The 14,114-nt window shown below is 44.4% G+C and overlaps 1 protein-coding gene across 4 annotated transcripts in view; it reads right to left on the reverse strand.

Annotated features, from left to right (window-relative positions):
- Positions 1-14,114, reverse strand: part of FBLN2 (fibulin 2) — a 119,141-nt gene that overhangs the window by 1,916 nt on the left and 103,111 nt on the right. For all 4 annotated transcript variants that reach the window (XM_014958456.1, XM_014958454.1, XM_014958453.1 and 1 more), the window contains exons 9-16: positions 12,815-12,949; positions 11,220-11,357; positions 10,090-10,233; positions 6,950-7,078; positions 6,316-6,441; positions 5,572-5,688; positions 4,553-4,681; positions 360-483 (exon numbers count right to left, since the gene is read on the reverse strand). In XM_014958456.1, the coding sequence (XP_014813942.1) occupies positions 360-483; positions 4,553-4,681; positions 5,572-5,688; positions 6,316-6,441; positions 6,950-7,078; positions 10,090-10,233; positions 11,220-11,357; positions 12,815-12,949 (1,042 nt within the window). The remainder of the gene's footprint in view (positions 1-359; positions 484-4,552; positions 4,682-5,571; positions 5,689-6,315; positions 6,442-6,949; positions 7,079-10,089; positions 10,234-11,219; positions 11,358-12,814; positions 12,950-14,114) is intronic.

Raw genomic sequence — 14,114 nt, forward strand, 5'->3', positions numbered from 1 at the left:
TTAAACAGGGCCCCCCAAACCACTGTAAAAGCAGTGCACTGCGCAGCCTGGCAGCCACTGCAATGACACAAGCAGCAAAGAAGATCTTATTTTTTTTTAAAACTTAATTATAAACAGAGCCCTTTTAAAGCTGCAAGCTCTGATGACTGCAGAGTTGAAGGGCAAATGGGGGCTCTAGGGCTTGGAAGAAGGGAGAGGCAAAACCAGAGAGAAACTCTACGTGGGGAAAGTCTGTGTGCTCCAGGCACCAAAACATCTTCTTAGAGCTCTGAGCACTTACACCCACCCGCAAATTAAAGCACTACTATTAATTAGTCCACAGCCACTGGATAGGGCTTTGTGGCGACAGCAATACTTACATGTCAGACACTTTCCTGTAGTTGGACGGGCACTCGAAGGACAGGCAGCGGAAGCTGCCCTGGATGTTATAGCAAGTCTCTGCAGCTGAACAGTTATGGGTTCCTATTGCACATTCATCGACATCTAACGAGAAGAAACACAAGGGAGAAGACATGCTAAGTGCAAAAATAAGATGTAATCACAATTTATGGGCTGTGATACCATGGCATCATAGAATCACAGAATGGTTTAGGTTGGAAGGGACCTTAAAGATCATTTAGCTCCAGGGCCCTGCCATGGGCAAGGACACCTTCCACCAGACCAGGTTGCTCAAAGGAAATGGTCTGAAGTTGGGGCAGGGGAGGTTTAGATTAGATATCAGGAAGAATGACTTTCCTGAGAGGGTGGTCAGGCACTGGAACGGCCTGCCCAGGGAGGTGGTGGAGTCACCATCCCTGGAGGTATTTAAGAAACGTGTAGACGTGGCACTTCAGGGCAAGCTCTAGTGCCTGAGATCGTTGGGTTGTGTCTGTTTGTGGGCGGGAGTGGTGTGTGTGTGGTGGTTTGTTTGGGCTTTTTTTTGTGGTTGGATCAGTTGATCTCTAAGGTCCCTTCCAACTCTGCAAACATCGGCCCCCGCCTGTGAACCTCGCTGCTCTCATCCCAAACACACCTGGTGCACCACAGGGTTTAACTTGCATAAACACGAGAAGGGAAAAAAGTTCTCAAAACCCAATATCCCCTTTCCCACTGCAATAAAACCCAAACATGAACATGTTTTGGTTCAAACCAAACATGAGCAGAGAATTCTGTCAAACATGACAGAATCACCTGTGTTGTCATATTCTCCCTTGGTCCTGAGGTGTCAGAGATGTGTTGTAAGTAATATTATAACCCAGGCTGAAAGGAAACAGAATAAAATGGCCAGATAGCGGCAGTCCAAGGTGGTGGAACCCTAAACTTCTCAGACCAGCCGACCTGTCCATCCCCACAGTCGCTCTGTGAGCTTTCCACAGTTGTTCCGATTGAAGATTGTTTTTTAAATAGTTTCCTGAAAGTGATGGGCCAATTTTTACAGCTTCACAGGTCACTGGCACTCCCTGAACCCAGGCTAACTCTAAGCACCATACGACGTCGTGTGTTGTGTTTCTAAACAAGCCGTCCAGCCCGTGAGGACAGTGCACGTGGGAGAAGCTCAATAACCGGGGAAGCATCTCACTGGTTTCAAGCAGCAGAGCCTGTGCAGAGACTTGTGCACGGTGTGGGCACCACCTGCAAGTGCTGGAGCACAAGGGACAGTCCTTGCTGAAAGGCAGCCACGGCTATAAATGGCTCCTACAATGCAGAACATGTGTCTGATCGCAATGGCTTCTTCTTCATGGACAAGGCTGTAAAATGTCCACGTGGCCCATGAAAACAATCATTCCCCCCTCAGCCCGTCTGCAGAGAGACCTTCCCCTCCTCAGAACAAAGACATCATGGATGGAGGGACACCCTGGCTCTGTCTGTGCAGCCTACTGTGACAAAAGCCACCCCTCAGGAATACACAAATCCCATCAGAATACACCCGTGGTAAAAGCCTACAGGACCTTCACACTGACTTTTTGGGAATGGGGAAAGCTGGGCTATGTCAGGTGAAGAAATTATGTATGCATGAAGGTTGCTCTGGATAAATCAGGGGGCAAACACAAAGCAAAGTAACCGCTGCTGTAGAGCTGCATGATCCAGGAGATGTGAGCTCCACCAGACTGTTAGGAAAGATGGGAACTTAAGAACAACACTTTAAAACAAGGCACACATTTTTGAAATTTTAGGTTAAATATAAATATACCCCTGTAATGAGAAGTAACGTTGCAGAAGACAAAAAAGAACACTTAAAGCTCAAAGACACTTTATGGCCTAGAGCATCAAAGTGGTTACCTAAATAAGACATATGCACGAGCCCAAGCCATGGACCTTTAAATGCTGAAAACCAGATGCAATAAGAAGGATCCAGCTTGAGCAGAAAATACTGGCAAAGATCTTGCAGTCACATTGTGTACTCCCAAATGTCTAGACAACGCACGGAGGCTTTAAAATGAAATAAATGCTAACAGACAAACCACGTGGACTGTGTAGGGCTCCGCAGTTCTGCCAACTGTCACAGAGGAGAGAGACTCTTAGAGGAAAACTGTAACCTCCCACTCCCTCCATTCCCTTGGGATGAGGACTGATCTCATACACGGAACTGACTGGTTTAAAAGTCTTGCAAACAAAAGTATACAATAGGAAGTAGGAGAGAATCAAAGCAAGTTAAATCCCTTGCTGATTCTCAGAAGTGCCCCTAGGTGAAAAGAAAATTTCTTCCATATTGCAATCATCGTCATGAAAGCACTCCCTTCACCAGTTTGGCTCTGCTGCAAAAAAACACCACAGGCAGCTCCTCCAAAAAGATCCATATGTGGAGACACTATTACATGGGGTACAACTCCTCTGCTTGAAAAAAAAAATAAATAAAGTACAAAGAATGTACCACCAGTAACTCTTAAGAACTGGTCAGATGGCGAGCAACTGGAGCCAGACCCTTAGCTGGTGGAAACCAATAATAGTCTTTTTGTGTTGAGTGCAGCTGACATCAACTCACACGGTTTCTCTGACCAGGTTTTCAGAGAACTCCACACCTGACCTCAATATATGTCACCTCCGTACATAACCCTGCCCAAACTTCCATCTATAAACTCACAGAGCTCCAAGGACAGGCAGGTACCTGGGGGTTACTTCCAGTGCCCATCTAAATGCCAGCTTCCCCAGCCATGCCCGGAGCTGCCACACGTGCGCTGAGTTTGGCAAGCAGACCAGCCTCAGCCTCTAAGCGCCCAGGTGGCATGGGTACCTCAAAAAGCTTCTCCAAGGGCTAGTCTACACGACAGGAACCCTCTCCCCACGGGATGAGCCTGCAGGGAGGATATCGTGCCAGGCAAAGGATGCGATGGGATCCATAGATCCACACGGCAAATCCTCTCCCTCCGCCTCCACAGCGGGTGCCTCCGGCTGGGGAGAGCTGTGGCAGCCAACTAAGGCAGTGACTCACAGGACTGACTCTGGGAGACATCCCCAGCTCAAATCACTGCTGCTGGCAGAGGTGGTAACAAACATGCCAGCACTCAAAGCCGGGGGGAAATTAAAAAAAGAAGCGTAAAAAGCCCGAGGAGAGTTATAGCTGCGGTTTTCTAAAGGTGACTTTTACATAAGAATTTAAATGCATGTGGATATAACTGCACGCTGAAGTCATACTTAAAAACACATTAAAAAAAAAAAAAAAAAAGAGCTTTTAAAATCTTTTAAAAATACTTTACTTTTAATTTAGTCTGTTTCTCAGCTCCAAAGTCAGGACCAAGTACGTTCACGCTGTTCATGATTTACACAGTGTAAATTCCCTGCCATTACCACTGAGAAGGGAATTCAAGCCTAGGAGATACATAACCAAAAGTTATGTGAAGGGTTCCTGAAAAACTAAGAGCAGGAAATGCCTGGCAGTTCGTGTAAGCAGCGGCAGGAATGCGTGGAGAGTACCTAAAGGTAATCAGATCTTCAATCATCATTACGCACTCAGAGCATCCTTTGGAAATGGGGGGGGGTTACTTCAAAATCAGACAGCTGTGCACCAGATGAAAACCACCCGACACCCAGAAGGCACTTCTACAATTCTGGAGAAAAGGAGGGTGTGTGGGAGGAGGATACATGTCATTTACACCAACAGAAGCTAATGCCAACATATTTAAGCTTAGGTGGCAGACTTCGGGATGTCCAAGTCCCTGTTCCAGCTCCCACGTTCACTCTCCCAGTTTTCTGGGGCAGGAAACTCCCAATGAAGCCATGGATTTCTACATCTGGCACCTCTAAAAATACCAGATCACTTACTGCTGTGCCAAGGTGCACACACAGCTCAGGCAAGTAATCCAGTGCCCCAGTTTGAATGATGAAGTGGGCTCCCTTAGGAATTCATTTAAACAATTAGCTCACACTGACAGCTGGGTTGCCACAGTACATTTCCTAACACAGGATAAAGCTGACATTGCAGATACCAATATTTGGCAACTTTGTCAAATGCTGGCTTTTTAACAGTGAGTAATGTAAAAAATGGAGACTTGACTGAGTAACCGTAATGGCTTAGATCATTCCAAGGATTAAAGCTCCACAATATAATCCTTTCAGTTCCTAAACTCCCCGTTACCTCGGCAGGTTCTTCCATTTGCTGCCATGGTGTATCCCTGCTCAGGACAAGCACACTGATAACTACCAGGAACGTTCACGCAGCGGAAAGTACAAAGGATGCCTGCACTTTGTGTGCACTCATCGATATCTGGGGGAAAAAAAGCACAATTAAAAACATATGAAAAAAAAAAAAGAAATCTGAAAGGGGAGGCTGCAAAACACAAGGAAATTCTTATCTGGCACATTTATAAAATATTCTTAAACAAGAATGCAACCATGAAGGTCTACCATTACTCTAGGACAGTTGATGGTGCTTTCTGAACTGAAGGTCTACCTAGGTCTACTCTAGGACAGTTGATGGTGCTTTCTGAAATGCTGAACACAAGATCGCTCTCAAAAAGCCTGGCTGCAAGTAGTATGGACTTAGGGAAAAGAACAATAAGCCTAGGGCACACCTGAGTCTGGAACACTCTCTCTGGTACCTCTGTAATTCTTCTAGGATTGCTTTGGGGGCTTTCTTGTGCTGGGAAGAACATGAGTTTCTTCACCATTTGTTAAATAGAGACTCTCCAAAGTACATGTCAGCATTGGTAACTTCAAGAAAGCAGGTAAAATCGTCCCTTTCTCCATTCTGATCGCTCTACCCCTCATTCACCCACCGCAGCAGAAGTTAGAGCCAAATTTCATTCAATCATGGCTTTAATTGATGCAATATAACATATTGCATATGCAATATAACATATCTTCCTTTCTAATTTTCTCAGTCATAAGCTCTAGCTCCATAAAACAACAACCTCACCAGTTCAATGGTCAGATGAGCGTATTCCAGCCCCAATCATGAAAATAAACTGATTTTTCCAATAGCTGGAGTAACCTTTTGCAGCTTCTGCAGCAGGTTGTAACTCAGAATCATCCTTAGGCATCACCTGCAGCATTAGGTGCTGCCAAGGGTTCAACACCACTTACTGTTAACAAGCTAGCACTGATTGTTTAAGAGGATACACAATTTAACTTGACCTGACAAAGCAGCAGCCTTACCTTTACAAGAATGCCCATCTTCTGCCAGCTGGAAGCCTTGCCTGCAGTAGCACTGATAGGAACCATAAACGTTGGCACACTCCTGGCTGCAGGGACTAGTGTCGCATTCGTTCACGTCTGTATCCAAAGACAAACCCACAGACATTGCCACGATGGTTCAGAACAGTGTCTGCCACCTTTTCTTGCCCCTGAGAACAGCTACCAGCCCCTTCTGGTCAGAGTGAATAAGGACGGACTAATTTGTCCCAAGAAGATGTTTCTGCTCCATGGGGAAAATGCCAGGATGCATGAGGATGTCTGCAGCACCTGAATTTCACGTCTCTATGCGTCAATGAAAACACATACCCATGCAAACACGTGTTTCAGACCTTATATCTTACAGTTGGTTAAAAATACGTAATCATGTAGAACGTTAAGAATATCCCCCCAATTCAAAATCAATTTTTTCAAGTTTTGTCACTACCAAGTTTCATCTTTATTAAAATTCGAATGAAAAGGCTTCTATTCTTTGTTAGGTTCTCCTTTTCTCTCATCTGGAAGGGAAGGAAAAAGTACGTGAGGGAAAGGAAGAAAAAGGAGAAACCTGTCAGCTCTCATCTGACAGTTCAATTGAGCATCTGCAAACCTGAGCACACATTTATCATGGGTTTACTGTATTTATATTTCACCTCAACTCCTTCTCTATAAAGTCCCTTAACTCACACTGCAATTTCTTTTTCATGGAAAAAAAACCACATTTGGTACCTTCACAATGCTTCCCATCGTAAGACAAGCGGAAACCAGAGGAACAAGTGCAATGGTAGGACCCAGGGGTGTTCTCACACGTGTGCTGACACAGGCGTCCCGGGTAATTCCAGCACTCATTTATATCTGCCAGCATAAAAAGCAAATACACAATCAGCTCGGAAAGAAAAGCATCAAACAAGATGCAGGAGGACATTTTTTTTAAAGTGTCAGAGATCGATCTGCAGAGCGTGGAATGCTGCAGCCTCAGGTTTTCTGCTGACTTTGGGCTCTAACAGTGGTGATAAAATACAAAACGCTGTATCATAGCCTCTTAGGAGGAAAGTTGTGAAATCTTCAGAAAGATCAATTTCTACCGCAGCAGCAGCGTAACCCGTGGGGAAGTGCTTTGCAGATGACCTTCACTGATAACCTGGCAGCTAAACCAAACCAAGGGCACCTCAGCAGGGAGCAGCAGAGCTCCCAACGGCCGGTTGTGCTCAACACCAGGTGCCGTGGAGGTGATCCCATCATCTTTGGAGGCACCGCGTTGCAGAACCAATAATGGCACACCACAACGGTGCCAAATTCTGCCCTGAGGCCCAAGGCTCAGTCAATCCATCAGTCATCCCACCTCGTCTGGCGCCGTACGTACCAATGCAGCTCCTGCTGAAGGCATCGTACTGATACCCCATCTTGCAGTCGCAGCGATAAGCCCCAGGAAGGTTGTGACAGATCTGCCCCTCGCCGCAGCGGTGTACGCCAGTCTGACACTCATCCACATCTGCAGAACCACAGGGAGCAATTAGCTCAAACACAGCCTGCTGGAAATCCGCTTTTACGAAGAGAGCAAAATAAATTAATTAAATAACAGGAATAGAAACTCTTGGGGTTGTCCCCTGGACAGAAGAAAGGATATCAGCTTTTCCCATTGTGCTCTTCTCAGAGTCGGCTTTACGTATCTCCAAGTCAAACTTTTCAAAAGCAATACCTTATCTTAAAAGTGAAAATGGTAAGTGTAACCCGAATGGAGCCTTCCCAGCACATTCTGCCTTTCAATGTAAACACATTTTGCTTCTGATCAAACCATGACATTTAAACAACCTATTCTGCTGTTCTGCCATTCCGTGAGTCACGGCAAGCCATTTAAAGCAAAACAAGGACTAGCCAGAAATTCTGCTCATCCCTTCAATTAAAGCAATTGCTATTTTCATCTCGCGTTGCCCTTTCCGTCTCGCTCCTGCTGTCTGCCTTTTGCTCTTTCCTAATGTTGATCTTCTTTCTTTTCTCAATCAACTCGCATTTTGATATTCCTCACGGCCTCTCATCCAAAATCCAATACCAACAAATCAGTTGCTTCTCCACTCACACGCATCAGTTCCAATCTCATTAAAAAATCCTCAGATGAAGATGAGAGTTTTCAATACACGCTGATTTCCAGGACTTGCAACATGACTAAATAGCTCATCAGTATCTAACAAATCCCTGCTACCATCTGTGACAAGAAGCAGCAAAAAGTCTGATTAACCCTCAGAAGCTTGTATTTCTTCAAGTATTCTGAGTTCTGCCATTTCCTAAGCCATCGGAGCCTGCTTCCTTCCTACTATTCACATCTTCAACAACTTTTACAACCCAAATCCCTGTTCATGTAATATTAATTAGGATGGCAGCCTAAGGCTGGGAGTTCTCCATATTGCCCTATTTGAAGTCATAAATTTGAGCCCTACTTCATTTCAAAGGGTTCCTGAGCAGATCTTCATCAAACAAGAGCCTTGGAGAGAGCTCTGGAAAGCGGGCCCTTGCTGAGAAAATGACGGGGAAGTGAGAGCAAGTTACTTATCAAAGAAACTTGGATTTGGAGAAGTGGAGATTATACCAACCCTGGTGAGAGGCACAAGCAAACCCTTTGTTCAATATTTCAGCACACATTCCCACCAACACGGTCCCTGCTGGCATCAGGAAACGCCGCTCGCCAAGCAAGGGATCCCTGACAGGCTCACAGATTGCTGCTCAAACACCGGCTCCTCCTGCTCTTTTAAGGCCAGAGGTAGCATCAAACCAGGAAATTTTCTAACGCAGAGACAATTTTGTAAAGCAGTGGTTTTATCTGCAGTGGATTCACGTGTGCAACCTTTTCATTAGTTTGTCCAAACTTATGTATTCCATTGTGTTCAGACTTTAATTAGTTCTAGGACATTACACTGTCAGAAGTGTGCTATATTTCACCACAGTTACAGGAGTTTTCAGTTAAATGTAAGAGGTAGGTTTTAATAACTCATTGACTAAATCAGAAAATGTGAACATTTTAAAGAGAGATGAAGGCCCTAAAGAGAGAAGATGACCCTACAAGTGTAGTTCTGCTGGAGGAACACGTGCAGATGATGCATTTACTACTGTGAATAAATCTGAATCAGGAATCTAATTAGCTATTGTAATGCCTTAAAGAAACTAGTCTTTATCATAGAGAGGGGAAATTAGGACCATGTGCTTTTCTTCTTTCTTCTCCATGCTTTCTGCCCACTTAAAGAAAGTCAGACCCAAAAAAAACCCCAAAAGATACAGACTGCAAACAGAGTGCACCAGCAAATACAGAGAAATCACCCATTAACATTAAACATTTGTTTTCCCAAAATCAAACTAGAGAAGCTTCCTTATACCTGCTCCTTAGAAGCATTGTCAATCACGTGAAGCAGAGACAAAGTACCATCAGTAATTAGGGTACATTGTGTTATCTCATCAGGCTTTAAAGATATAAATGCTGTATGAATAATGGCAATTTCCTCCTCTGCCACATATTTACACACAATCTGGATGGTTTGGGGAGTAAAATCATGAAGGGAGATACAGAGAGCACAAAGGAGAATGAGGAAATTTATGCAGAAATGGGCTATTTTTCGCTACACATTGCTAGTCGTGACCGACACCGTGTCCACCCACCCGTAACATCACAACAGCATCTTTTGTTTATTTTTTCATCCTTCCCTTTATTCAAAGGGAACTCAAGGAGGAATTATTAGGATATCATCACTAACCAAAATACTGATTTAACATTTTGTTATTTTTTTTTCCCTGCCATTGTTTTATAATTTCCTACTTCGTGTAACACAGAACATAGGGAACTCAAAAATACACAGCCAGCCCTGCCTTGGGCACCAAGGACCAAGCTTGCAATTCCTTTTGTGCCGAGTCTGCTCATTTACAGCACAAATGCTAATAAGAGATGAAATCTGCTATTCTGAGTCAGTAACTCCATAAACACCCTGGAACAAATACAAATCAGTATCAAGCTGCGTGCCAGCCATATGAATATTTCACCATTCTTTTCACAAAGAAAGCAAGAATTTATCCTGAACGTGCGCACAACTGGATGTAGATGGGGAACACCATTCCTAGGGCTACATCTGCTTAGTGCTGGTCTCCTGAGCCCACACATGCCGTGTTTTGCTGCTTCAGAACCTATCGCTTACAGCGAGACACGGTAAGAAATAGCAAGGGATCATGGTTCTGACTGACAGCATGAGTTTAAGAAGTAACTAAGTCCCAGTCACTCCAGAAGGAAGTCAGTAAATCCCGTATCGAGTCAAAACCAACAGTCACCTGGAGTTCCAAGCAGCCCCCAGACATCGGTGCAGCATCCTGCAGTGCCAACAAATCCCTGAGCCGCTGGGATACAGCCAATTCCCATTCCTCAAATAAACTTAGGAATCTGGAGGTAACTCAAACCCTCTTTTTAGAGCTGAAAGGTACTTTGTCCTGTGAGAGGGCTCGTGAACAGGCACTGGAGCCCGACCTTACCGACGCATCGGGTTCCCTCCTCGTTGGAGTGGTAGCCTCTGCTGCACGTCAGCGTGTTCCTCTGGCAGGTGTAAGACCCAACGGTATTGATGCAGTTGAATCCCGGTTTACACGGCTCGGGGAGAGATGTGCATTCATTGATATCTGGTGAAGACAAGGAATTAGAATGGTGAGAGAAGCTATTTAACCTTTCTGGTCTGTTTTCTTCCAGCTGTCACTTCTTTTCCTTCATTTCAATTTATTGTGCTACAAAGAGAAGGCTGATGAATCACAGAATGACATGGGGTTGGAAGGGACCACTGGAGATCATCTAGTGCAATCCCCCAGCCAGAGCAGGTCCACTCAGAGCAGGTCCCACAGGAACGTGTCCAGGTGGGGTTCGAATGTCTCCAGAGAAGGAGACTCCACCACCTCCCTGGGCAGCCTCTTCCAGGGCTCTGCCACCCTCACAGGAAAGAAGTTCCTCCTCATGTTTAGGTGGAACTTCTTACATTCAAGTTTGTGCCCATTTCCTCTTGTCCTGTCACTGGGCACCGCCAAAAAAAGACCGGCCCCATCCTCCTGACACCCACCCTTGAAGTATTTATAGGTGTTGATCAGATCCCCCTCAGCCTTCTCTTCTCCAGACTAACACCACCCAAGTCCCTCAGCCTCTCCTCATAAGGGAGATGCTCCAGGCCCCTCATCATCTTTGTAGCCCTTTGCTGTACCCTCTCCAGCAGTTCCCTGTCCTTCTGGAACTGGGGAGCCCAGAACTGGACCCAGTGCTCCAGATGGGGCCTCCCCAGGGCAGAGCAGAGGGGCAGGATGACCTCTCTCAACCTGCTGGCCACACTCTTCTCGACACACCCCAGGATGCCATTGGCCATCTTGGCTACAAGGGCACATTGCTTGCTCATGGTCATCCTATTATCCACCAGGACTCCTAGGTCTTTCTCCTCATGGGCCTGCTGTTCTTCAAATTTGATATGCAACTATGCATATCTTTAAAAGGACAGCAATTTTTAAATTTAATTCACAGCAGGATCTGAGCAAAATTCCATGTGGTCAATATGCACCCCTTGGACAGGCTAAAAGGAAGAGGAGTTGGCCAGTGCTGCTGGACATCCTACGTCGCTGGGCACACTCACCAACACAGTTTCCCTCGGGGTCTTGCAAAAATCCATCCATGCAGCGCTGCTTTGACTCACAGTAGAACGATCCTTCCGTGTTCTGACAAACGAAGTTTACTTTACAACTATGAGTTCCTCTCTTGCATTCATCAATATCTGTCAATCAGATCAAAACACCAGAGGGTGACTAGTTAAGCTGTAATTTTCTATAGTCTTCACGACTAGTTTATAACTTTATTTCTCAGAAAGGAAGTTAGGAAGCAGCATCTAAACCAGACACACAACATCGCTGCTGGGAAATCTGAGGTTTAGGTGTGTTTCTACAGAACATCCACTTCTGCACAGGCTTCAGAGCTTGTCAGCTCCTGCAGCAGATGTGATTCAGGTCCCTACTGCCTTGTTCACAGCTTCTCTTGTCGAGCACAAGTACTGAAACATCTGCAGCTTTAAAATCCTGAAGACCCAAATTAAAACGAGGGATAAGGATGCATAAAATGAGTAACACTATTTCAAAAGCAAAACGGTCTCATTCCTTCTATACCTCAGGAATTCTAAGTAGAAACCCACCTCCACTGAATTTAATACTAAAAGAGGACCTCACTTGGACAGGGCTGGGATTTCCCTTTGTACACAGGCACACGTGCATACATGTATGTACTTAAGCACACAGGCTCAGTTCAGGAATTCTAGTCTCTCTTAGAAATCATTACTTTAAAGGCCACTTTGAAATTATTTGTAAATTTTATAATCTGTTAGAATCTAACTTTAAGACCAGAAATCAATTTAGCCCAGTGATAAATGTTAGAAATGCTACAGATCAGACAACAGAACAAGACATTCACAAACAGCCTCCTCAAGTAAACCAGGGCTTGCTTATGACAGCTGTGCATAAAGCAAGATTTCTGATCATTTCTATTTTATAACCTTATGTTGTATGTCAAGAGCTAAGCTCTTTCTTTAGGCATCTCTTACTCCAGCTGTCATCAAACCCTTTGTGTAAAAAATTTAAGAGTAAATAAGACTGACTTTTGCCCTGAGAGGCAGGATGCATGTGTCTCTTGCATATTCCTGTGCTGCAGAGCAACTTCTGCTGTGCTAGGACTACCCAGGTTACCTTCTCCATTACAGACCAGGGGGAGGGAGATGAAGAATAACTTCTTAACCCCATGACCATTCAAAATGTAAATAAATGCAGACAGACCTCCTAAACACAGGAAGGACGGGACTGAGTCAGCCCCATGAGCCATTCAGGCTGTGATTCAGTGTTCAACAGCAAACAGTGTTCGCCCCATCAGAGAAAAGCAGAGCTATCCCGAGGAACCTAACAGGAATTCCTCCATCAGCAAGATCTCTCTCTAGCCCTTTAAAATCAGGGGAAACCCTAATTCATAAGGTTTCATGCGTTTTCCAAATTATTTATAGTTATCACTAGAACCTATTTCAAATAAATGAATGTACAGAAGGAGCTTATGAAGCCAAATATTTCTATGATGATCAGGTCTTTTTAGTTACTATCTTGATAGCACAGACCAGCAACAATAAAATGCTTTGCAACCCCTTTCCTTCACGTTTTGGTCACAGCAATTGCATCAGCTGAAAAGCACTTGTCTTACCAACACATTCTCCATCCTTAAGTTCATAACCCGGCTGACAGCTCAGTTCCTGGAGACATTTGAACGATCCCACGGTGTTGACACAGTGCTCTCTCCGCTGGCAGGTGTGTGTATCTGTCACACATTCATTAATGTCTGCAACAAAGAGTTAAACAATTCAGTGCTGCATATTTATCAGGAGATCCTCCTCTTCCTGCTCTTTTGGAAGGAGTCAAAAGCTCAAGTGAAACCATTTCTTCCAAAAGATAGTCAATGTACACTTTGCCACAGTGTTCTGATGAAAGAGGTTTTATTCCAGGATCTTTTGTTAACACAAATCACAGGGGTGTTTCCTTCTCCCCTCTTCCCAAAGGAGCAGTGGATGTCCATTTCCAAGGGATGGAGAGAACTGATTAAATGCATATTGGGCAGAGGATTGATAATCAGCTTCTGCTTTACCAGATAGAAACCTCCTGGACAACTGAATGAGAAAGTGATTAATGCTTATTCCTCATTACTAGGTTTCCTAGCTCAGGCTGTGTATCAGTCCTGCTTATTCACACCAGATAGAGAGGACCTGCTAGTGAGGACCTGCTGCAGGAGGTACACACTGAAACTGCTCCCTCGCTGCACGTGGAGTCATGGCACACACTTACTTCCCAAGGAATGCATCATTAGAACAGGAAACACAAGAAAATACGGAGAGAGGAGTCCCAAAGGCTCAATCAAGTTTGTAAAAGAGATCTGATTTCAGCACATGGAGTAGTAGAAAAGTTCCCTTAAAAAAAAAAAAAAAAAAATCACTTAAATTCCAGATAGCTGAATGTGGGAGACAATTTGGAAAGAAATATGCCACACCTTTAAAATGATATGTTTGAATAGGCCTAGATGAAGTAATCTCTTGCTTATTTTAATAATGAAAGCTAGGAATGCTACGATGAGCAAATACTTAAAAGCAATAAAAAGGGGTAGAGATGGGAAGAGAAACTTTCTTGCCATTCTCCACAAAATCTTACACGTTCACAGCTCTATATAAAGCTATGAAGTATTTCTAGAGCTAACAAAAGCCAAATGTGACCATAAATCTTACCAATCATCCAGCCTCTCTCCACATGAAGCTGTTTTCATACTACACAATAAAGCAAGTATTGTTTAAATCAGATTTTCATTTTGGCTGTAGAACCTCATTCCCAGATAAGTCCAACATCAGATATATTACTTCCCCTTGTGGAGCATGAAAACAGGAAAAGCCATTTTAGAAGCCTTTTGTTTTAGAAAACGTGTCAGTTTGTTTTCTGCCAAACGGATGGAGATGAGCACC

Source organism: Calidris pugnax, unplaced genomic scaffold (assembly GCF_001431845.1).
Source record: "Calidris pugnax isolate Ruff unplaced genomic scaffold, ASM143184v1 scaffold336, whole genome shotgun sequence".
Classification (NCBI taxonomy): domain Eukaryota; kingdom Metazoa; phylum Chordata; class Aves; order Charadriiformes; family Scolopacidae; genus Calidris; species Calidris pugnax.